The sequence below is a fragment of the Maylandia zebra genome, linkage group LG14 (assembly GCF_041146795.1).
Source record: "Maylandia zebra isolate NMK-2024a linkage group LG14, Mzebra_GT3a, whole genome shotgun sequence".
NCBI lineage: Eukaryota > Metazoa > Chordata > Actinopteri > Cichliformes > Cichlidae > Maylandia > Maylandia zebra.
Window position 1 is genome coordinate 17,521,156 of NC_135180.1, and position 23,909 is coordinate 17,545,064.

The window sequence follows — 23,909 nt, forward strand, 5'->3', positions numbered from 1 at the left end:
TGAAAAGTTTGTGCTTTCATCGCATCCTTTTTTTTATATGTTTGTTAGTCATGCATCCTAAAACATGCGCAGCTAAAATAAGGCCCAGACGATCATGAGGCCACAATTCACAAAATCCCCTGTTGTTTATAGTCAGCCACTTATATGTCATCTACTGTAACCTAAGAAGAAGATGTACAGAAAATAACAACGGATGTGATGTATTTATAAAAATGAGGCTGACAGTATTTTCTGCCAAAAAACGCATCTCTTCAAAATTTCTCACGTTTGAGAAAAACAAACACATGGTTGCATAATTTTGACGAACAGACATTTCCATATAAATTGATTTCCAAACGTCTTAGGTAGTGGTCATACAGGAAATAGAACATGTGTGATCAAACTATGAGTTCAAAGGAGATTCAAACCACAGTCCCTGCAGTTTTACAGACCCAAGCACATTCTCAACAGGCATAAGAGGAAGTGGGTAGGTGCTTTCACATGAATCACTTGGAACAGCTGGGGGAAAAAAGTGGTCTCAAGTCAGTATAAATACCCCACTGAGCTTCTTTGCCACAGTAAACGACTGTGAGCCAACAAGTATGATCGCTGTGGTGCTGCTGCTGGCGCTGGCCGCCCAGTCCTCTGCTAAGCCTCTGTCATCTGAAGACATTGACAAGCAGCTTTTAGCTGAGGTAAGAGCTCTTATTCAGTCAATATCTAGCCTTCAACTGGCTTCTGTTTTATTTCTGTTTTATCTGGGGTTTTTGTTACAATGAGCATGAATGTTTGATCTGGAGCTTTTCTGATTTTTAAATGAGCTTCACATCACAGTTCTTTGTTCTGTATCAAACAGAAATACCTTCATCGATTCTATGGCCTTCCAAATGGTCTCCAAGGTAGACGGACGTCGTCAAATTTCCTTCAAGCCAAGATCAAGGAAATGCAGAAATTCTTCAAACTGGAGGTAAAAGACCTGCAACTGACAAATAAAGGCTATCTCATCTCTCATCTCAAAAATATAACCAGTAATTTCCAAAGAAATGAAAAAAGTATATTCCCTATTAAAAGTTTACCATTCAAAAGTTGAATATTATCAGGGAATCCAGCTTCTTTTCAGCTGCTCACAATAACAAAAGTGTTAATCGAAACGATACATGTACTCACATGACATATTCTCCACTATCTCTTTTACTTGTAAAGGTCACAGGGAAACTAGATGACAATACTTTAGCAGTGATGAAGGAGCCCAGATGTGGCGTTCCAGACATTGGGGAGTACAACCACTTCCCTCGACACCTCAAATGGGAAAATAACAACGTCACATTCAGGTATGCATTTAGGTGCCATAAAGTAACAGGTGACATAGGTATTTTTGCTCAAATGTATTTTATTCACCAGCTTTCCCCTGCCTCATATCTTCTGATGTTTCAGGATAGTGAATTACACACCAGATCTGAAGAAAGAAGATGTAAACAAAGCCATCCGCAGGGCTCTCAACGTTTGGGCTGACGTTACTCCTCTGACTTTTAAGAAGCTTTACGAGGGCAATGCAGACATTATGATCAGCTTTGGATCAAAAGGTACACAAACTATTGATTGAATTCTGATATATTACAATTGAATTGAACACAAGTGTTGAAGGGTTGCTGTGGTGCATTCCTGCTCATTGTCTACCCTTTATTCTGCAGAGCATGGAGATTACAACCCATTTGATGGACCTGATGGACTGCTGGCTCATGCTTACCCTCCTGGCCAAGGCATTGGAGGAGACACTCACTTTGATGAGGATGAACACTGGACCAAAGATTCATCGGGTAAGAATTATTATAATTAGAATATTGAGCAATATCTAAACTTTTTCCTAGTGATAATTACTATTATCCAACAATATTTTGAATTCAACATCTTTTTCTTTCAGCTTACAACCTGTTTATAGTGGCAGCCCATGAGTTGGGTCACGCCCTGGGGATGTCCCATTCCACAGACCCAGGCGCACTGATGTACCCCATCTACACCTATACTACAGGCTACCCGCTGGCTGAAGATGACATAGAAGGAATTCAAGCCCTCTATGGTAGGAGTACTGTACTGTTTGACTGTAAGCTTAACCTATAGAAAACTGAGGACTGGTTGTCATCAACAGCAGATTAATGCCACATGTCCATCAACCACAGGTCCAAACCCAAATCCGAAGAAAGTGAAACCAAGGCCCGACGCCCCAAAAAAGTGTGACCCCGAGCTAACTTTTGATGCTGTCACAGAGCTCAGAGGAGAAACCATCATCTTCAAAGACAGGTACAACATGAGCCTGATCAGGTTCTTCATCACTCTGGAAAGATCTAACCACGATATCTAATCTATAACCACTCGACACAATCTATGAACAAGAGTTCCATTTTCTGCCTAAGCTCTACCAAAATAAAAGCTCTGTAAATTCTGTGCTGTTCATCGTGCTGTTTTTTCACACCTCATTTCAGATACTACTGGCGTATTCATCCTCAGATGGTGGAGCCTGAATTGACTCTGATTAAGTCCACTTGGCCATCTATTCCCAAAAAAGTAGATGCAGCTTATGAGAACCCAGAGAAGGATTTGGTTATGATATTTAGTGGTGAGTACTTCACACTTTCTGGTCATTTCTTAAATAAACATTAGAGTGCGTGTACATCGTAAACCTATTCCACGTTTCACCAGGGATCCAAATGTGGGCTTTGAATGGATACAACATTGTGGATGGTTACCCAAAATATATTCATAAACTTGGTCTTCCCAAGAGCGTCAGGAAAATAGATGCAGCCGTGCACATCAAAGACACTGGGAAAACTCTGCTGTTCACCGATGAAGACTACTGGAGGTATGTGGAGACATAGAAGTGATTGTAATGGTCACACTGCAGCTTTGTCAGTGATCAGACTCAACAGTGTTGAATGACTAAATGGTTATGTGTCACCCACAGCTATGATGAAGCAACAGGGACCATGGACAGTGGCTACCCACGATCCACTGAGGAGGACTTTCCTGGAATGGAGGATGAGGTCGACGCTGCTACTTATCACTATGGTATAATAAAGTCACACTCTGAGTAGAAGCATCCAAAGGTACGATTTTTATCCACCAGTACTGATACTGATCTCTGTTTTACAGGATACTTGTACTTCTTCCATGAACACATGCAGTATGAGTACAGTTACAACTCAAAGAAGGTTATTCGCATCCAAAGGGCCAACTCCATTCTCAACTGCTGATGAGAAGGACCACAGAATCCAGCGGCGACTTATATTGATTTCAATTTAAAGCAGGCTTTGAGAAATACAATACAAACTATGCACATAAATACATATCAAAATGAAATGTGGAAAGACAGCCCAGTGTATGAGCAGGGAAACTTCAGAGCTTAGAAGGAAGAACTCAACTTTATAGAGATTTTTATTTTAACTATAGTGCTGGACACAGAATGCTGGAAAATTCTATAGATATGTTTTCTCATATTTATTTTACAACAATATATTTGTTCCAACTTTTATTTTGGATGTCAGGATCTTCTGGTAAAGTTCTTTGAATGCTTTATGAACTCAATATTTGACCGAACAGTTTTTGTGCTTCCTTTGACTTTTTCAGTTTTTTTACTTAATTCAAATAAAGTTTGATTATTGATGAATGAAGTCATGTTTTTTACTTATTATTATAATAGTGGTACACAGGGGGATTAAAAACGTCTTACATATTGAAGGAATATGAGAATTTGACCCTTCTATGGTAGGAATCTTACAACCAAACTTACTGGAATTATTATTATTATTACTATTATTATGATACAATATTAAAGAGGAGTAGTAGCGGTGGTTATAAACTTCCCACATGTTGGCAGACTGTGTTAGTGCGGTGTGATCAGTGGGCTCAACTGATAAAAAGCTAAAAGCAGCTGGACATCTGTTGCATGGTTACTTATAACAACCTGGCCATGCATAATGAAATGCAGTCAGACAGATGAACCCGTTAATAGGTTTATTCATAATCCTCTTCCAGGCATCTGTAATGATTCCTGGAGCCTTCGAGTGAGCTAATAGATGATTTAAGTTTGCAGAGCATTGTGAGCTTGTGTTGTTCAGGACAAGCTGCATTGCACTTACTTGTTGTATTGTGTCTTAACATGTTGTGCAAAAAAGTGATTTCTGATGTGTCTATGTGTTTTATGTATAATTTCTTTACTTATACTCATAAATAGACTGTAGTGAATAGGATTCATGATGGGATTAGATAAAAAAAATTCCTATTTCCTATTTCCTGCCACCCTCTACACCAGATCTATCTTGAAAAAGACATTAGGAGTTTTGATGGTGCAAATTTCTGGCTCAAAATGACTCAAAATCACAGAAAAAAAACAAAAAATAAAAAACAAAAAAATAAATTTTTGGGAAAACGTTTGTTGTTTTTGGCACAACAAAGGCACTGTCCACTTTATTAAGATCTTTTGAAACTTTTACATGCAGTTGCTTATATTTTTCACTAGAGGGCACTCCTATTAAAGGCTTGAGTGCTTCACAGCCCACTTCAGAATAAAAAAGGTTGATTTGATCAGACTCCCAAATGACTGCTATGCTGAATTAATATGCTAAATCATGTCAATACCGGCTGCTTAGATTTCAGTCTCTACACCGCAAAGTGCCATCTAATCCATTCCTCAGTGTACAGAAAAAAAAATGTTTTTCAGAACAAACAAGGTGCAGTCTGAACATTGGCTCCTGTTAATCAAACAAACTAGTCAGTTACACAGACGATCTTCCTCCTCCAACCTGTTACAGCCGGCTACCTGAATAGAGGGTGTAAGAATAGCAGTATTAAGAAAAGCAAGGATTCGTGTCCACTGCATGAGCTGTCCACTTTTGAAAAGGTCACCAAAGTATATCTAGTTGTAGTTTAGGAAACAGTGCAGTCCCAGCCAAGCAGGATAATCCACAGGCTCAATCATGTGGACATAATTACAGTGCAGTGAAGCAGTCACCTCATTTGCTCATTTCCAAAGTATTGCGATGGTGTGTGCTGCGTCACCGGTTAACAAATCCTGTGTGCGTGTTCTGATGTTCAGCTATGAGCGCCAAAGCTTCAGCTTACAGAGACGCAGAGGATGCTGCTGAAAGAAGCATGATCAAAATAACTTTATGAAATTATCTCTGTGTGTCCAAAAAGATGTAACCACTTACATTTGATATGTAGCTTTTCTGTATTTTAAGTAGAAGTAATCATTTTTGGATAGTATCAGTGCAAAGAAATCATTTAAACAAGAGAGCTCGTTAAGCAAACAGGCAGGCTGAGGGAGGCTCAGTAACCACTGTTAGAGCTGACTCCAGGCCTGTACTTGAAGTGGTTTGAAAACCTTCCATTTCCACCAGCCTTATGCTAAAGATCATGTTCAGATAGGGACTGAAAAAAAAGCACAGCCAGTCCTGCTCAGCATAGATAAATGAAGCACTTACAGCCGCTCACTTTCTTGGATACATACACTCCTCAGGGGGAAATTGAACAAGCGAGCCTCTTGTCTCTGGATGTTTACTGACTCACTTTTACTCATAGTGAATCTGAGCAACTTTGGCTGTTGACTTTTAGGAATCAGTGCAACTGACGAGCATTAAAAAAACAAACAAAAAAAATCAAGTCCCCTTTAGTCCGTGTGGATTTAAAGGTCATGTAAGTCTCCTTTTTATCTCACTCCTGAGCACCTCTCCCGATCCTGCTGCAGTCAAAAATCATTAATATGAACCAACTCATCCAAAATGCAGAAGCGAGGATTTGAACCTGACTCAAATGAGGAGATCATAGCCTTGAATTTTAATATCTTTCCAGTGGTCAGGTTGGAAAATACTGTTGGCTGAAGAGCAGGAGGTTTAACCCCATGGCCCCACTGCTCATCTAGCAGCCAAAACTCGAGTGGGTGTGGTTTAGCCATCAGTGTGCTTGTGCACTGCACTGAACTCCCAAAAATTGACCATAATATCCATACCCATCTTTAATTTTGAAGTGCCCTCTTATTTAAAACAACTTTTCTTTTCTTGTTTTAGTTTTTTGTTTTGTGCTTCAGTTTGTCAGAGTGTAGCAGAAATTTGGTTTTAATCAGAACTTGAAGGTAATGGACAGAGACAGTTGAAAGAGATCAATCCCCCCCCCCCCAAAAACAAAAAAAATCAGAGGTGGTGTCCTCTGGGGGAAACCTTCGCAGCCCCAGCAGCTTCTGATGGAAACCAGATGGAGGAGAGAGAGAGAAGTAGGGCAGCCGTCTCAGGATGTATCCGTTTTCCTGTGGGAAACTCCGTCCAGACCACCATAATGAGAGAGGTGATGCAAGAGTCCTGCTGCCTCTACAATGGACTGATTTGTTTAAAAAAAAAAAAAAACTTGTGCACATTCGCTCCATGAGGCTGACGAAAATGTTCATTTTCTCAAAAAAGATGTGTCGTCTTCATCTTATGTCAGATATAGAGGCAACTTTCAAGTGACACAGCAGTTTGTGTTAAGCCTGATATAATCAAGCTGATAAATGTGGCCCTTTTAGCTGATGGCAAATATAACCCTTCTGTCTGTGTGTGTGTGTGTGTGTGTGTGTGTGTGTGTGTGTGTGTGTGTGTGTGTGTGTGTGTGTGTGTGTGTGTGTGTGTGTGTGTGTGTGTGTTCAGCTTATTTCCATCTGAACTGGCTGGTTCAGTATCACAGTGTTTATTTTCTGCAGCCTTCTGTGTGCTGCTGGCCACCTTGTCATTTCCTTGTTGTTCTTTTTCTTCCTTTTTCCACAAATAGAAAAGAAACAATCTGAAGGCGTGATGTTTGCAAAGCTCAGCGGCGCTGAAAACACACCGTCTGCAAGTTTCCACCCTCTGGATGCTGGAATGTGGAGAAAATCCAACTCTGCTCCACGCTGACCATCGAGAAGTGATAAGTCAGACCGGATGTGAGCTGAAGCAGTGTCGTAAATTCAGTAAACTGAACTCTCTGGTGTGGCGATATAGCTGGCAGCAGCCTTCTGAGATTACATTATGTTAAAAGGCTACTTCAAATATTTGTTTTCTGCAAATGTGCAAGCAGCTGTGCAATTAAAAAGTGTACAACTTTTAATGTAGGAACTGTGGGAAACACTGCACTGTCCTCCCATCAGGATACCAAGCCAAATTATCAATAATAAATGAATCCAAAATAAAATTCACTGTAAAAGGAAAGAGTTTAAAAGTCAAATCCACAAGTGAAAACGTTGCATTTACAAAGAATCATTATTCATAGTTTGCAGGCTGTTTTTGTTTCCAGCTCTCATTTGGCATGTGGGCCTCTTTGTAATCATTGCACTCAGTTGTCAGAGAGAGTAATACAATCCAGGATTTCTTCCTTAACGTGGAGAATCACCATCGTCTCTCATAAACGCTCCTACGCTGTGGACGAAACACAACCTGAAACTCTTTACAAAATAAAGGCCAACCTTCATTCACAACTGAAACCGAGACCAATCTATTGGGGTCATTTATAAGATAAGATAAATACTTTAGCTACTGCAATGAATGAGTAAATATAGTAGTTAAGGTTGGACGATCAATCTCCGACTCCTGTGTTGAAGTATCTTTGGGTCAGATACTAAACCCTGAATTGCCCCCAATGCTTCCACTGGAGTAAGTGCATGTGAATGCCAGATAAAAGCGCTTAGTCATAGATAAGAGTGCTGTAGAAATATGTGTGTGTGACTGGGTGATTGTAGTAGAAAGCCTTTTGAGTGCTCAAATTGAGTAGAAAGCCGTAGACCAGTACTTGTAATCTATATATGTAGCCATTTACCAGTTAAGTATAATCATGTTTTTTTAAACTACTTTTATTTCAGACAGGAATAATCTAAAATGTTTCAATCACGGCTTTTAATTATTTGTACACTGAAAGTGAAAGAAAAAGTGCAGCTGTGGCTCTGGACGTAGAGTGGGGCTCGGTAGGAAGGTTGACGCTTCAATCCCTGACTGTGTTTCAAAGCATTCTCAGGCAAGAGGCTGAACCCCAAGTCATCCATCGACATGTGAGTTTGAATGCTAGATGAAAGAGAATAGGTGGTGCAGTGAGTGTTTGGAGGCTCAGGCCTGGACTGGTAACCTTGAAACTTGAAAATCAGACCTGTTCCATGCACTGCTGACATGTGGACGAGTCCCACTGTGTCTGATGAGTGTGAAAATAAAGAAAGTATTTTTAACAGTCTGAGCGGCACTCAGGGCATCTGTTCAGCACAAGCAAAAATACACAAGAGCATCTGAAGATCTGAAGCAGCAAATCACAGCTACCTTGTTGCTTCACGGAGGAGTGATTTAGAGGAAGCTTTACCTCATGCGTAAAAGGCTTCCAATCAACATGTAGGTTGCAGACCGCTGTTTGAAACATCGCCCCTTTTTACATGGCAATCTGAGTTTAAACGTGATTTTTGTTGTGTCATTTGTGCACAATAATGCCGTGGAGCAGTACAGACTTCAGCAGCTTTAGTGGCTCTCAGAACAAAAAACAAGCAGCTCTTTGTGGCCTGTGACAAGTTGAGCGGATCTTTTGTTTGTCTGGAAAACAAAACCTCTGCAGTTCGCTGACACAGTACCTTGGTGCCTATTGTTACAGCAGCACACAAGCCTGAGGGCATTTCAAAGCATCCAAATGTCACTGCTGTGACATGAAAACTTGAAAACTGAAAAAAGAGAGAATAAAGAGTTAAAACCTCGCAGCGTTCAGAGCAATATGGGCTCATTGATGAAGCAAAAGTGGATTAGTTGCTTGGATGGCTTGATTCTCTGGAGGATTTCTCCGGGAAGGTCAAATTACATTTGTGTGATAGTTGTTCAAGCAAGAACAGAGTACTTAATAAAAACACCCTGGTTCTGCTTGCCTGAATTAATTATTCACAGTTCAAAGCTTCCCTCTGCTTTGAAGTAATTACATCTCACAGCCAGACCACTGCAGAGAAACAAGTCACTTCCTTTTGAATTCTTCACTCACGTGTCCTGCGCCACTGTGCCTAAAGTCAAATAAATATTAATTATCCTGCTTAAAGCCATTGCTTTACAACTTATGGGCTTTACAATGAGGAACAAAGAGAATGAAAAGTGGTAGAAGTGGCTGTGTCGAATCTGAGAGGCAGAACGTGAGATAAATCAGGTGAGGGGAGGGTTGTTTTTCTTGATGATGTGACTTCAGACTACAGATTAGATGAGATAAAACATGTTTAGATAGGTCTGTGGGGTTTTTTGTTTCCTTTTGTTTGTTTTTTTACCTTCATGGGAACTTAACTTTCTTTGTACCCATAAATGTCACCGACCTCCAGTTTATTTTTTTTAACGTCAAACTGAAAGATCTTGGTTGCTTTTCGATCTGTGAGAATCTTTTGCGTTGAGAGCCGTCTTGATTTCTTTGTAGCATAGATTCGACATGGTGCTGGAAACATTGCTGCATTTTGGTCCATACTGACACAGCGTCACACAGTTGCTGCAGATTTCTGAGCTGCATATCCACGATGTGAATTTACCCTATGCCACATCCTAAAGGAGCTCTATTGGACTGAGATCTGGTGACTGTGGAGGACATTTCACTAGTGACGTCACTGTCATGTTTGATATGATGTGAGCTTTGTGACATGGCGTGTTTCCCTGTTGGAAGCAGCCATCAGACAATGAGTACACTGTGGTCATAAAGGGATGGACATGGTCAACATCAATACTGTCTGGCTGTGACTTTTACACATTGCCCAGTTGGTACCAAAGGGTCCAAAAACCACCACTAGCAGTCTGAACTGCTGATACAAGGCAGGATGGATCCAGGCTTTCATGCTGTTTGAACGTCGCAGCAGAAATTGCAGACTCATCAGGCTGGGCAACATTTTTCTATTCCTTTACTGTCCAGTTTTGATAACACCGTGTAAACTTCGTGAACTTCATGCGCCGAGTTTCTGTCGTGTCACTGGCTGATTATTTGCATTAATAAGCAGCATATGTTCCACTGTCCATTTCCTTCTGAGACAAGGATGTACTAGACTGTGATGCATCTTACAGATGTCATGACAGCTCATTTCTGCTCCTTTTCAACACATCTGTGCATGCCCCTGAAGACACAGAGGAACATTGTTAGGCGACGGTGGAATGTGTAAACGGACACATGGTCTCCATCCTGGATAGCTTTCTGCTCAAGGTCTTATTCATATTTTCACTCTTAAACATGTTATTACACTTCACACAAACATTTCTGGACACTGGATTATATGCTTAAAATAAATGTTATGATTATAGAACCAGAGGGATTTTTTGAAAGTGTTTAAGCTATTGTGCCACTACTGAATACAGCTGGGATTGCTTTCTTTTTCTTTTTTTTGAATTGCTTCCTTAGGTATAAACACAACACTGCATCACACAAGACAGGGGGAAAAAAAGAAGAAAAAAAACATCTGGAAAAGTTTTGTGCTGTGGGATCAATCCACTGAGGGTCCCACTCACAAGTTAGAACTGCATGACATAAGCAAACTTACCCATAAACCCTCTGTATTCTCCAGGTCATTTTTCAAGATGTAACACATGTGGTCGGCCTCTGATGCAATCTCTGAAAATCCGTTAATTAGTCACTTTTCTTCCCCCTTTGTTTTTGTTTTTTTCTTGTAGTTTGAACAAAGTGTCACAGAACACAGGGCACAGTGTGACGTTTTTCCATCTTGGATACCACTTGTTGCCAAACACACACACAGACACACAGAAAATCTGCAAGCTGCCGTGTTGGACACCCACTTCTCTTTCCCCCTTTTCTCCTTTCTCAGCTCGGCTCCTTCGCTGTCACCTCCTTGGCAGGTTACCAGCGCACTGTGGCATATAAGCCTGACAAACCTTTGTGCGTGTCCCAATTTTTTCTTTTTTTTTTAAAAAAAGCTATTCAGGAGCACAAGCGTGCCCGTATGGGTCTGTGCATGCGTGTAAATAAAGTTTCTGAGTTGTGAAAGCGACACAAACCGCAGAGATCTAAGCTTTTCCTCGTGTCCTGCAGAGACACACCCTTTGCTGTGAGTCAGGCACATATTGCACACACTTTCTATGAAAAACTGGAGCAAAATGTTAAATGCGGCACAGACACTGACACAATATTTCCTCGCATGCGATTCAGTTTTGAATGTGTTTCATTTCCTCGGCCGGTACACAGAATAATTGTTCCCATTCTTACGTCACAAAGAATTAAAGCAGTCAAAGGATGTAAGAATAGTCACATTTTATATAAAGTTATATACAGCATAGTTACATACATACAAATATAAAGTCTCCTCCACTTAAACTGAAAAGATTGGATATGCTTTCAAATATCGCGCCTTTACAGATTGCAGACATCAATAAAACCCTAATGTGCAGTCTTGAGGCTGCACTGAATGCCACAGGAATGCCAAGGTAAGCACAGCGCTGCTCGATGTTTAAACATTAACACATACTGGCATCTTTTCATCACCAAGTATGTGATAACAAGTGATAATAATACTGGATATGAGCCAATCTGCTATGAAAACCATCCCGCTCAGATGGAGGACAATGTGACCGGGAGTAACTGCAACTCCAGGTCTGCACGGTCGAGGACGCTTACGTCCTGTTTTGTAGTGTAGCTGTGGAAAGGAACAGTTCAGCTCGGGCTCAATGGGCACAAAAAACAAGCAAACAAACAAGCAAACAAAAAAATCAAGTAATGAAATGGTCATTTTGTGGGTGTAACAAGGAAAATAATTTTACCCTCAGCATGTGTAGCAAGACTTGACTTTGTTTCCCACGCACTTAAAGGAATCTGCTCCCTGGATTCTAGAGTTCAATGTTTTTTGGGGGAGTTGTTTTTGTGTGAAATACTTGCGTTAACCAGCAGCCACTGTTGGCGTAGCTTAACATTAAGACTGAATACAGGGTTATACGAAGACAGCCTGGTTCTGTACAAAAAAGTGAGAAAATCCAGCAAATGAACGGGTTGTATCTCTTGTAGGTGGACTGTGTTTCCATGGAATAAGCAAAGCAGGCAAGGACATGTTAAATAAACCTTACTTCAAGTGCTGCAATGATGGTGCTTGTGATTCTTAATCACCGGCTGACGATTAAATAGGTTTGAGCGCTGGAGATTGTTAGTGCTACGCAGGAAAAGTTGAGCAATAATCCGTGGGATACTGACAGAATCTGTGAATGATCTAAGAATTTGTAGCATCTGATGTCATCAACAGCGGTAAGAAAAGCAGTTTTTCTTGGTATCAGTCTCATTTCGGTGGGAGTGCGTGGAACCAGTTTTCGGATCAGGCACCGGTGGCTTGTCGGTGGAAAGCTGGTTCTTCCAACAGAGCTAGTCTGCTTTCTCTGCGTCCAGTCTTTGAGCAAAGATAAACTTCATTCTAAAAACATAAGAGTGGTATCAGTCTTCTAAAGAAAACCCTCCCCTAACCTTTTCTGTCAAGCGTCACATTCAATATCACATGAAAAATCTTAGTGGTCACCGGTCAACAAAAGTCCCTCAGTGCTGTCGTTCTCAGCAACACTTTGAAGGAATGATATTTTCCAAAGGTTTAAGTGCATTATTATAAAACAGTACCGCAAATCTAATAAGTGCAATTAAATCGTAATGTGGTCCGCTTTGAAGTACACTCAAGGGATTTAATAACACACCACTCTACTTTTGGCCCAATTTGGGAAGAGTTTTTCTCTATTGTGGGGTTGCTTTTTTGATAATTCCCAACATTTTATTTTAGCAAAGAGTGTCACAATGCCTTTACCCAAAGTACCCCAGATGGCCACTCCTCTATCAAACACACCCAACCCTATGAAAAAGCCATCATAGGTTTGGAAAAAATCCCATCTGGGGCAACCTGACCATGATCGTCCCATTAGAATGACAGAGGCAGGGCGGACCGCCAGACAAGATGCCAATGAGCAATAAGCCCTGATCTCAACCACATGAAACCTGTGGAGTTCCTCTCCACAGATTCAGCAGCAACTCTGGGCTGCACTGACTGAAGAGTGGGCTGCCTTCCCACAGTGTTCCTGTCCATGAAGAGGTGTACTAGTGCCACAATCAATGCAGATGGCACATTCATTATGGACTGTCTTTTTTCATACCTGCAGTTATGTCACTTCAGCAAAGTATGGTGCTTATATTTTTTGGCTTTTTTTGTTCATTTGGTCATTATTAAGTTAGGATATCCATTAAAAGCTAATGGGAAGCAATATGTGAGTGGACATTTGCATACCACTCAAACTACACCAGCAAATTTACAGAGAAATGCAGTGGTGTGGTGTAAAATCCCTTGAGCGTACATGAAGTACACTCCAGTACTTTAAGTAATGTATAAACATTGCTTAAGTTGTGACTTCATGACAGGTTCTCTACCAGTTTAGACAACACTGCATTTTAAAGAAAATGTGCTACATAAAAAGAGACTGCGTTTTAAAAAGATACAGCATGTATGATACTTCATGAAGGCTACCTCAGATCTTTAAAAGACGCTCCAAAATATCCCTGTGACTTAATAAGAGCAACACACACACACACACACACACACACACAAATAAAAGTGTTTTCATCTCTAAGCAAATGAAGGCACAGCTCTGGTATCAAGGCTCCAAGAAGCAGTCCATTCCCTCACAGCACAATGCCGTCTGTGTTACAGGTCAGCACCTCGTTATGCTGGACCTGCCCCATCTGCCGGTGGAACAGTCCCTGTTTCTGGGTCCTCCAGCAATGGTTGTTTCGTCCCAGTGTGATACTCTTAATGCTGGGCAGATGGGTCAGCATGTTAGCTGGCAAGGATGCTACGCCAGAACCGGTCAAATTCAGCTCCTGCAGAGAGTCTAGCCCACTAAACACTGTGGGGCTCAGGCTCTTGAGCTTCGGGTTGTTTGAGAGATCCAGAACTTGCAGGCTCTGGAGACCTTTGAAGCCCATTGGCCTGATGTGTTCGAGTTCGGGGAGGCCACTCAGAGATAAATAAACCAGATCTTTCAGCTGAGCAAAGGCTCCCTCTGTGATTTGTCTGATGGGGTTTCCATCCAGATTGAGATACCTCAGAAGAAGTCCCGCCAGGCTCGGCACGCTCGACAGCTGGTTTGACGACAGAGTTAAGCTCTGGATGTGTAAAACTCGGCCGTACAAAGCAGCAGAGACTGAAACAAGCTTGTTTTGAGACAGATCCACACTAACAGGTTCACTGTGAACCTTGGAAGCAAACACCTCCAAGTCAAACTCCCGGAAGCTGTTGTGGCTGAGGTCAACTTCAACCAGGGGGAGCCCAGAGAAACAGCTCGGCGAGAGGCTCTCCAAGCTGTTGTGGCTCAGATCCAAAGACTCCAGATAACGCAGCTTGGACAGTGCGCTGGGGCTTATCTGGAAGTATGAAGGAAGGAAACAAGTTAACAAAGATAAAAAGAAGGAATAAACACTGAGCAGTAAGCTGCAAGTAAATATTTTCATTTATTTTGTGAGACTGGTGGAGCCTGCACCATAATGGGACCAGAAAGGGCAAATACTTGAGCTGTTATCTCTGACGCTAGAAGAGGTGTTAGCTACAGAGCTGCATGTCCATTGTGCTCCATTAGCGGTCCAGTGAACTGTGAAAAAGGTTTTAACTGGCTTCGTCTATCTCTCTCAACACCCCGCTCTGTGTATCAGGCTCCATCAATTTTGTGTCCTTAAAAACTTGAGATAACACTCCAAACTAGCTGGCAGTAGGGAGCAGGTCTGAGCTGCGTATGTCTGAATCTAAGTGAGAATAAGCTGGTAGAATTTACAAAACACTGCAGATTCAGCCCAAGTTATAAATCTTTGTTTAAAAAACAGGCATAAAAAATTTGACTTTGACTAGGCCAAAAACCTTCATTTTGTTTGTTTTTTTAGCCATTTAGAGGCTGACTTGCTGGTGTGTTTCAGATTATTGCCCTGCTGCAAAACACAAGTGTGTTTGAACTTCAAGGCTTGAACTGATAGCCGGACATTCTCCTTCTTTGGAATCTTTGGCAAATCATGATTTAACAGGGGACAAATCCCTTGTTACACAAAGCCAGGTAGGTTTGGACAGCTTTTTTTCCCATAAGAAACATTCATTTAAAAACTTCATTTTGTATTTACCCTGGTTATATTTTACTAATATTAAAAATTTGTTTGATGATCTGAAAGAAAAAATAAGAAATCAGAAATGAGGAAAATACTTTTTTTACAGCACTGTACCAGAAGATTATTACACTAGTACTATAATCCTCCCAATTGGAGCGTTGGCGTGCTCGATGGGTTTAGGTTAAACTTTTAGGTCAAACTATTGTAACTCTTGAACTACTGGCTCAATAACAAAACTTCCAATGGCTCCTGAAAGCAGCAACTCTGTGCTTTTCAGTGATATAAGGGTCATTACGGTAATCCCAGGCAAGATGCCACATCAAAATCTGGGCAAATAACACAGAAAGCAACACAGCAAATGACAAAAACAAAACAATTAAAAAAAAAAAAAAAAAAAAAAAAAAACAGTAAAAAGAACCCAAATGCCTGAAAAACCACCAGTAAAAGTTTAGTCTTTAGTGGGTCAAGGACATATATAGGAGTTCTTTAAACTACTTACCTTTGTAATGTGGTTGCTGCTGAGGTCCAAACTGATGAGGGTGGTGTAGCCTGGACCAGCCAACATAGTGTCACTGAGTGGGCCCATTTCATTGGAGGACAGGTCCAAGTGAGCAGTGTCCAGCGGGATTGGTATGGGCATGGAGGCGCTGGGTCCCAGCCCTCGGCAGTCCACTTTGGTCAAGCTGAAGCTGTCGAAGAGACCAAAGCTTTCCACTTCACAATGGCAACCAGGATGGCAGTTCTTAACGCCGCTGGACTGGGCGTCCGCCAGCAGCGAGAGACCGAGCCACAGCAAGAGAGCCATTATTCTCTGGAGAGAGAACAAATTCACTATTTACATTAACAGCCCTCTTAACAACACTCCTGCCTGCCAGGTTAAAAACGGTTCCTGGGCACAGTTGCCATCTGGAGAAACTGCACCTCTCACTCACCATCAAATCCAACCTTGCATGAACTACCGAACAGAGTACCTGGATTTTAGAAATTTGAGGAGCTGTGAAGGCTTTTGTATAGCTCTGAGAAAAAGACTTCACGCTTTTATTTGTGCAACTTGAGTAGCCCCAATTTCCCCCTTCTCTGTCTCTCTCCCTCTCTCTTTTGGCTTCCCAATGGGTGTGACCTAATTTCTTTGATCAATGAGTTCATTTGCACTTTCTTAGTCAACTCACTAGAATGCATACGCATAGTTATAAAACTGAGTGTATCGTAAATCTTTGATCCATTTTGAAATTAGGGAGAAAAAAAAATAAGAGAGATGTGCCCACATCCTCTGAGCCTCGGTGTATTAAGAAGACACAGTCAGAAACAATTTCTCCTTCTGAAATGCTATTTCTATGTGACTGCACTGTAAAGCACAGCAAATACGGAAAGAAACTTTATAAATGAAATGACTGAAATTTAAAAATTGCTCCACAATTTTAGAAAGCTTTAAAAAGAGAATAAATTGCAGAATAAATATATAATCATCCAATAAAAATACTGCAAAACTGAACCAAGACCAAACCAGAGAATAGCCAGTCATACCTATATTCAGCTCTTGTGTGCTCCCTCTGTGTGTATCGGAATGAATGGGAGCTTAACAGTGTCTAGTCACGCAGTTCAACTAAGGCAACAAGTACACTCACACACACACACACACACACACACACACACACACACACACACACACACACACACACACACACACACACACACACACACACACACACACACAGAAAATGGACAGAGGTTAAGAGTTGTGTAATAGTTAGAAGTGAAAAGTCATGGTGAAGTTGTTGCATGCATTACACAGAAGAGTATGTGTTAAAAGATAAAACCTGCAGCTTTGCACCAGTATAGCTATGAGAAAATGACACCCTTGCCCTCCTGTTTTTAAATAAGTAAACTAGAATAACTGTCATGTTGTTACAAATTTAAAAAAAAAAAAAAAAAAACTCTTAGAAGTTCCACTTTTTTATTGGACATTACCAAGAGCACAAAATTCAGTATGAATGCATTTAATTTTAAGGCTTTCCAATAAATGCAAAATGCATTTTCAGTAACACCTAGAAAGAGTTAAAATTTATTTCCCTTACATTGTGTATGAGCGTGAGGAGCGTAGTTACACATTACTTGCTGTTTAACATATGCGTGCCGATTACAACGGGCTCAAAGTCTGCTCAGCCAAAGCCGCTCACCTCTGTGCAGTGTTTGGCTGTTTTGACCCCTGTACACACTGCTATTGGTTAATCTGTAAAAGCGATAGAAAGCCGTGACTGTGCGTTCCAAGTGCGGACTGTGCACGTCCCCCGAGCTGCACGTTTTGACCAGACATGAAGGGGCACGTTGGAACGCTGAGTTCTTTGCAAGCAGCACAGTTCACATGCAACTTTATTTTTTTTAAACTAAAAGGCTCATTCACCCAATCACACACACTCACATAGATGCATCAGGAGCAACTTGGGAGTTCAGTATTTTGCCCAACAGTTCAACATGCAGATGCAAGTAGCCACAAATTTGTTCATCCAACTTTCCAATTGGTAGACAATTTACCTCCTAAGCCACAGCTGCTAATGAATTCATTCAAGAAAGATCTCTCTGAGTCTACATTTAAAATCTTATGTATGAAAACTGATTGTCATAAAGAATGGTTTAGGTCTACTGATTTCCCAGTTGAAGTGCATTAGCAACACTGTTTACTTTCACGACAAACAATTTTTATCATTGTTTTTTATCAATGGCTTTTTTTCCCCCAGATGAACACAAGAAAAAAAATGAAAAAACTTTGATGAAATGTACGACACTTTTGTCATCAAATAAAAACTAGATGAAAATATTTTGGAGATACAAAATCCAATCAGAATATCTTTTTTTTTTTTTTTTTTTTTTAAATGGGAAATGGTACAGCTGGCTCCACCCATGTGTGGGCGGAAGAGAAGCGCAGACATAAGGACAAAATTCACATTTAATATCAAGGAAAATAAGACTAGGACTAAAACCGAATCAAAATTCATTAACACTGGTTAGCAGACCATAGAGAGCTAGTTTCTATTAGTTTCAGACTTGGATTTAGTTTTTATTATTTATGATTGTGTGGAGGACATATGTCAGAGGCAAGATTTCAGCACAGGTATTACAAAAAAAAAACAAAAAACAATGAAAGCAGTTGACTCTCAGTCTTGTAGACATCTAAAGTCTCAAAAAGCAAGTCCATGAATGTCTCATAAGGCAAGTTTTGATCAAATTTAAATTTCTTCCAAATTTTTGTAGTTCACAGAATCCTTTCAGTTTATTTCAATTTTTTTCAAAAGGTCTTTTATATTTATTTTAGTTACCTAAAATGTTTTTCACATCCAGTTTTAGTAAACTAAAATGACCTTGGTCTGTTGTCAGATGGAGGCAGTGACCAAAGTATGTGGTACAACCGGTCTGTGGGCTACTCGTGCTTGTGCTGTTGCTGGTTCACCAGCCAGGCGTGGAAAACAGTGAGGTTATAACACATAAAGTCCTCAAGTGAGTGTTAGAAGCAATGAAAGCACTGCTGCCACCGTCTGTACTTTTCATACTGTCCATCCATCCATTCGCTTCCGCTTATCCTTTTTTTCAGGGTCGCGGGGGGCGCTGGAGCCTATCCCAGCTGTATTTTTGATATTCAATGTTTTTTTTCCAATAAGCTCAATTATACAGGTTTTTTTTATGAGTTTACAGGAGCACATTGAACACCCCTAGATGTAGGCTCTACGTAGGCACACGGACACAGAACTTTTACTTCAGCCCAACCTGGAACTACAGAGAGGAATGCTATAGGCAGACTATGGCTACGTCCACACTAATGCGTTTTCGTTTGAAAATCGTTTTCTCATCGTTTTCTCTCCGTTTTGGCCTCCCGTCCACACTGAGACTGCGTTTTGAAAACGCTCTCGAAAACGAATACACTTGAAGACGGTGCTTCGCGTCGCAGTGTTGACAGCGAAAATGGAGACTTTCGAAAACGATGACGAATTTTAGTCATGTGATGCAGTCATGTGACCAATTCAACAAAGATAGCGGAGAACATTATACAGCAGTTGTTTTGTTTGCTCTCAATTTTGACAGCCCTATTAAAGATTGATATCAGTTTGTACATGCTTCAAATAATTTAATTCTCACTCTTTTGCAACTTTGTACTTTTGTGTTACTCGCAGCAACAACTCCACCTCATTGTTAGTCCATTTAAAAAAAACTTTTGCCACGACGTTTCAACGAGCCAGAAAGTAAATAAACGGCAGACAGAAATGAGGCAGGCCGAATCTTCTTGCGTTTCACGCATGCGCAATGCTGGAAAGTAAGCGTTTTTGGCTATTTCAATGTGGACGCACAACTCTGTGAAAATGACTGAAAACGCTAGTGTGGATGCGGAGCGTTTTCAGACGAAAACGTCATTTTCAAATCTATCCGGGCTAGTGTGGACGTGGCCTATATGTGGAAAACTGTAAAACCAAGTGCTCTTCAGCAGTTTGTCACTTCTGTGGTTATCCAGCCACTTTCATCAACCCTTCTCCCCCTCCTCCACTGTTCGCTCCCTCCGCATTAGTGCTGAACTTTCTGCGCCAGGTGTGCTTCCCAGCTTCTTGCCAATAAATCTCAGCTAACAGCAAACCACTGCAGGCAGCGCCTCCAGATCAGACACATTCTAACTGCTGCAATTATCCAACAGCAGCACGAGCTACAAAAGCCCCCCTGAGAGGGCAATTGGCAAAGGACTGTGAAATCAGCCTCCGACATGTTCTCGCTTTCAGAGGTCTTCTCACACCTCTTCATCCCGTGAAAGCCGCACATTAACCTCTGCTGGCCCCTGAGGATTTATCAGCCATTAGTTATATATGAACACATGCACAGTGATTATTTTTATGGGATCAATCTTATCTTTGCAAGAGTTTTGCAAAATATTATCACACTGTTGCTCAATTTGCTGTAGTGTGATCAGACTTATCAGATAAATGTGTCAAAAGTCAATCGAAAAGCATCGCTTTTATTTGCCTGCAAGCAAAATCCTTGTGCAAGTTCAAATAAAAGATTTTCTACTGTGTCTTCTTTATCTAAATGTAACCAAATTTGTAGAATACAAATATACTGCAGGCACATTTTAAAGCGTTACTTATCTAACTATCTCTCTATTTAGTCCTCCCATTTAAAATGTATTCATTTCCATCTGAGTCAGACCTCTTTGAGCCCCCAATGCGTTTAGCATCCTCCAGTGCTCTGATGTATTCGTTATGTCACTGAGACTTCTCTGTCCCAATTTAATCTTCAAGCTGAAGACTAAAAAGTGTGTAATTAGAAGATGGATGCTGCACTAATCCTTTTAAGCCAAATTAATGCATGACAATGAGGTGGAGACGAGAAGTTTGAATTAAACCAGCACTGCTTAAGTGTTTTAAAACAATTAGGTGCCAATGAAACGCCAGCAGTTCTGGCGAATAAATAAAATCTGAGGCAAAGAGACTAATCACATTCATCCCAATGCACTCTGAAAAGCTAGCAGGACAGTACTTCAGAATAAAAATAACTCGCTGGATGTTTATCTGGATGGCCTCTTTACACAGGTAATTGTAGTATGTGATCATTTTATACACATATATATTAGTAGAAATTACCAAAAAGTTTACAAGGCTGGTAGAATAATCATCAGCAGGTACAGCATGAAAATACTGCTTACATAGCCATGCAGCAGTAATAGTAATCTAGTACTGTAGCCAAAACTAGCTGCCTGAGACATCAGTCAGTTAGTATCAGCCCATTCAACCAGGAAAGATTAACTCTGGGTAGTTTAGAAGTAGTGTCATTCTGCAATTTTCATAGGTTTACATCTCTTGACTAAGCAGGTACTAAACACTAAAATAGTCTTTATCTTGCCAGCTCCTTACAAGGTCGGTTTTATATTTGATAACACAAATATGGAGGAAAGAAAAAAAAAAAAACACCAGATAACTCCTCCCCTGCATGTACTCCCCCCTGCATGTACTCCCCAGGTGGTATCCTCTCCTAGACCATCCTGACTATTTGGAGAAGGTAATTTAAGCTGCTACCCCTTTCCCCCCCAACAGGTCACCACATCACATGGTCTTTTTGTAGTGCTTTTACTGCTTTTAGCTGTCAGTGTGATTAGAAAAATGCTACAAAAAGTTGAATTCACTGCATCACATTACCTCTGCCTGATAAGATATAACACTTCTATACAGCCAGAAGATGGCAATAATGAATAAAGAAATTAAGAAAAAAAAATGGAAAAAAAAACCTAGGACAATAACGTCAGTATGGAATTTCACAAACCTAAAAGGCTACGTCTTTGATACCGCCTGTGGATTTGTTGCTGCTATACAAATAGTACAACCATGCAGGAGGACATGCAAAGGGTTGGTGTGCCAGAAGAGGATGCTAAGGACAGGGTGAGATGGAAGCAGATGAGCCATAACCAAAAGAAGAAGATGAAAACACAAAGAGGAAAAACAGGCAAAGCCTAACACAATTACAGCAAAGGAATTTTGAGAAAAAAAACTACTAATAATAACAAATAGGCGATCTAGCACAAACCTTACTGCTGGGTAGCGCTAGCATAAAAACCCCAAACTCTGCTACAACTGTGCACTGTTGGCCAAACAGTGCTGTTTCTTGAATTGCCCATCCTGAGCGAGAAAGGCCAAATTTCTCCAACGCTGTCCAGATTTAATCTTGTTTTAGCCTGAAGCTGAAATCTGTCAAACAGGCCAATATTTCCCCAGCACTAGCCCAATCATTTCCACCTTTCTAATGCAACTTCAATATACTGTTTGTTCATTTTTTGTGTATATATAGAAAAAAAATAAAAATAATAAAAATAAAGAATACTCACCGATTTAACAATGACAGTATTGTTGGAGGGGACATAATCAATATCGGCTCCAAAAAAAAATATTGGTCAAGCTCAAAGGAGGGGATTTGGACTGCATCAGTAAATGTGAAGAAAATGTGAGTGCAGAGCTTTTATTTGCTTCTATTTTCATCTATATATCCTCTTCTCTCTCATTTATGGCTTTGTGTCAGTGTCAGAGTTTCTCTTCCTCTTTTTCATCGTAAAAAGCCGACCAAACGCTCGCAAAAAGTGCCGCAGCTCTGTCAGCATTGCCACAACTTAAACCGTCGTGCCATGCCCTGCGAGAGGGGAGGCGGGTACCCACGCACTGCACGGACACCTCTGTCTGCAGATCAAATTTCCTGCAGCTGTACGTGGCAGAGCTGGGGGTGGGGTGGGTTGGGGGGGTCTTTTGCTTAAATACACTAGAATAACTTTTAAAAAAAAACCTCACATGCTCATTTCCAAGAACAGTTTACATACTTTTATTGCCAACCCCGCCCCTCTCAGCTGTCACTGCAGCTCTGCGTGTCACCTCAGCGCGCATCGTTCACAGCAGACAAGCACCATAAAGTTTATTTCTCCCTCTGTGTCCGGACAGCATGAGCTAACGACACGCAAGAGCCCGGTCGGGTCAGTCGGGACACCAGGGGCGGTTTCTTAAACAGAGGCAAACGTGAAATCTGAGCTGGCCAGATGTCTCACCCTCCTCTGCTCAGGGCTCTCTGTCCGACAACATTTAACAGCTTGGAAGACAAAAAATAAGCAGACGAAGAAGGGAGAGGGTAAAAAAGAAGAGGGGGAAAACGCGACATTGTTACTTTTCTCATTACTCTGTGTTTCCAGGAACTTACTTTGGTGCCTTCCATCCAGGCAGTCCGCTTTTCGGCTGCTTTTTTTCACTTCACCGCTCCCATTTTCCAGCCCCCCGCCGCTCTCTCGTGTCCCGCTGGCTCGTCTGTCTGCTAGTCGTCATGAGCTCTGCAAAACCCCTCTGACAGTATGCTCTGCTCCGCCGCAGTAAACTATCAGGAGCTGGAAACACCGGGACACACTCGTCTGTTCCCATCCTCCTCCATTCCGCTTTAGCGCCCACTTAAAAAAAAAAAAAGCTAGCTAGAAAAAAACAGCACTCTTCCTGTTTGTTACCGCCAAAACAAAATGTTTCAAATAGAGCTTACAGAAGAATTTATTACATTTTATCGACTATATTAGAAGCACGGGCCTTCAGGATGGCTTTTTATTATTAGTTTTTATTAGCAATTTTTTAATAGCGGATAGTCAGCTAGGTTATCTCGGCTCCTGTAGCCATGGTTCCTGTACAGGTTAAGATGTGCCCTTAGCTAGCTAATCTCTATACAGCAACATATCATAATCATCTTAATAAATCTATTTACCCATTTCGTATTAGAAACGGGGAGAATTTACACACTGAAACTGTTTCAGAGGTCTCACCCAGGCTCGCTCTGAAAGAAATTTAAAAAAAAAAGCTCACGTTTTTATTTTGAAAGGATCGCTAGTACGAGTTTCCGCTTTCTCGATGCCGAGCTCTGTGCGCCCTCTAGTAGCAGTGGAGAAAAACTAACACGCGCGGAAAGAAACGCTGAAAGCATGGTTGCGCAACAAGGCGGTTTGTTTCATTTGGCTTCAGCCACACGTCTTGATGAAACTGATAAAAAAATAAATAAATAAAGAATAATAGTTCATGTGAACAGAAACCCAGACCTTTCCTGTCGCGCTTTTTTTGCCTGGTGTGCAGGCAAATAAGTTTGAGGCGTATAAGACAATGCCTACAGAAACGGTTATCTGTTTAATTTGAACATATTTAATAGATATTTACTTCCAATATGACAGGGGAAGTCTCATCGTCCAAATACAAGCATGACAACTAAATAAATAACTAAGTCAACCATCCTACACAGGCCAAATCTGTGGAGATTTTGTGTTACACCCTGTTATCCTGACATGGAACACTTCTCTCATA

The 23,909-nt window shown here is 41.0% G+C and overlaps 2 protein-coding genes across 5 annotated transcripts; one reads left to right on the top strand and one right to left on the bottom strand.

Annotated features, from left to right (window-relative positions):
- Positions 1-574: 574 nt before the first annotated feature.
- mmp13b (matrix metallopeptidase 13b) lies at positions 575-3,640 on the top strand. The gene is made up of 11 exons (XM_004543920.5): positions 575-674; positions 836-946; positions 1,183-1,310; positions 1,414-1,562; positions 1,671-1,796; positions 1,901-2,056; positions 2,157-2,277; positions 2,460-2,593; positions 2,677-2,836; positions 2,939-3,042; positions 3,127-3,640. The coding sequence occupies exons 1-11, from the start codon at positions 582-584 to the stop codon at positions 3,225-3,227; spliced, it is 1,383 nt and encodes a 460-aa protein (XP_004543977.3). The 5' UTR covers positions 575-581; the 3' UTR covers positions 3,228-3,640.
- Positions 3,641-11,205: 7,565 nt separating this feature from the next.
- Positions 11,206-23,030, bottom strand: tsku (tsukushi small leucine rich proteoglycan homolog (Xenopus laevis)). Of its 4 annotated transcripts, none has more exons than XM_004543916.6 (3): positions 22,780-23,030; positions 15,575-15,886; positions 11,206-14,349 (listed from the first exon to the last, which is right to left on the bottom strand). In XM_004543916.6, the coding sequence occupies exons 1-3, from the start codon at positions 22,792-22,794 to the stop codon at positions 13,609-13,611; spliced, it is 1,068 nt and encodes a 355-aa protein (XP_004543973.1). In that variant the 5' UTR covers positions 22,795-23,030; the 3' UTR covers positions 11,206-13,608. The 4 variants fall into 4 exon arrangements, with proteins under 4 accessions (XP_004543973.1, XP_004543976.1, XP_004543975.1 ...); XM_004543919.4 differs by lacking the exon at positions 22,780-23,030 and adding an exon at positions 21,926-22,230; XM_004543918.5 differs by lacking the exon at positions 22,780-23,030 and adding an exon at positions 16,600-16,694.
- Positions 23,031-23,909: the final 879 nt, after the last annotated feature.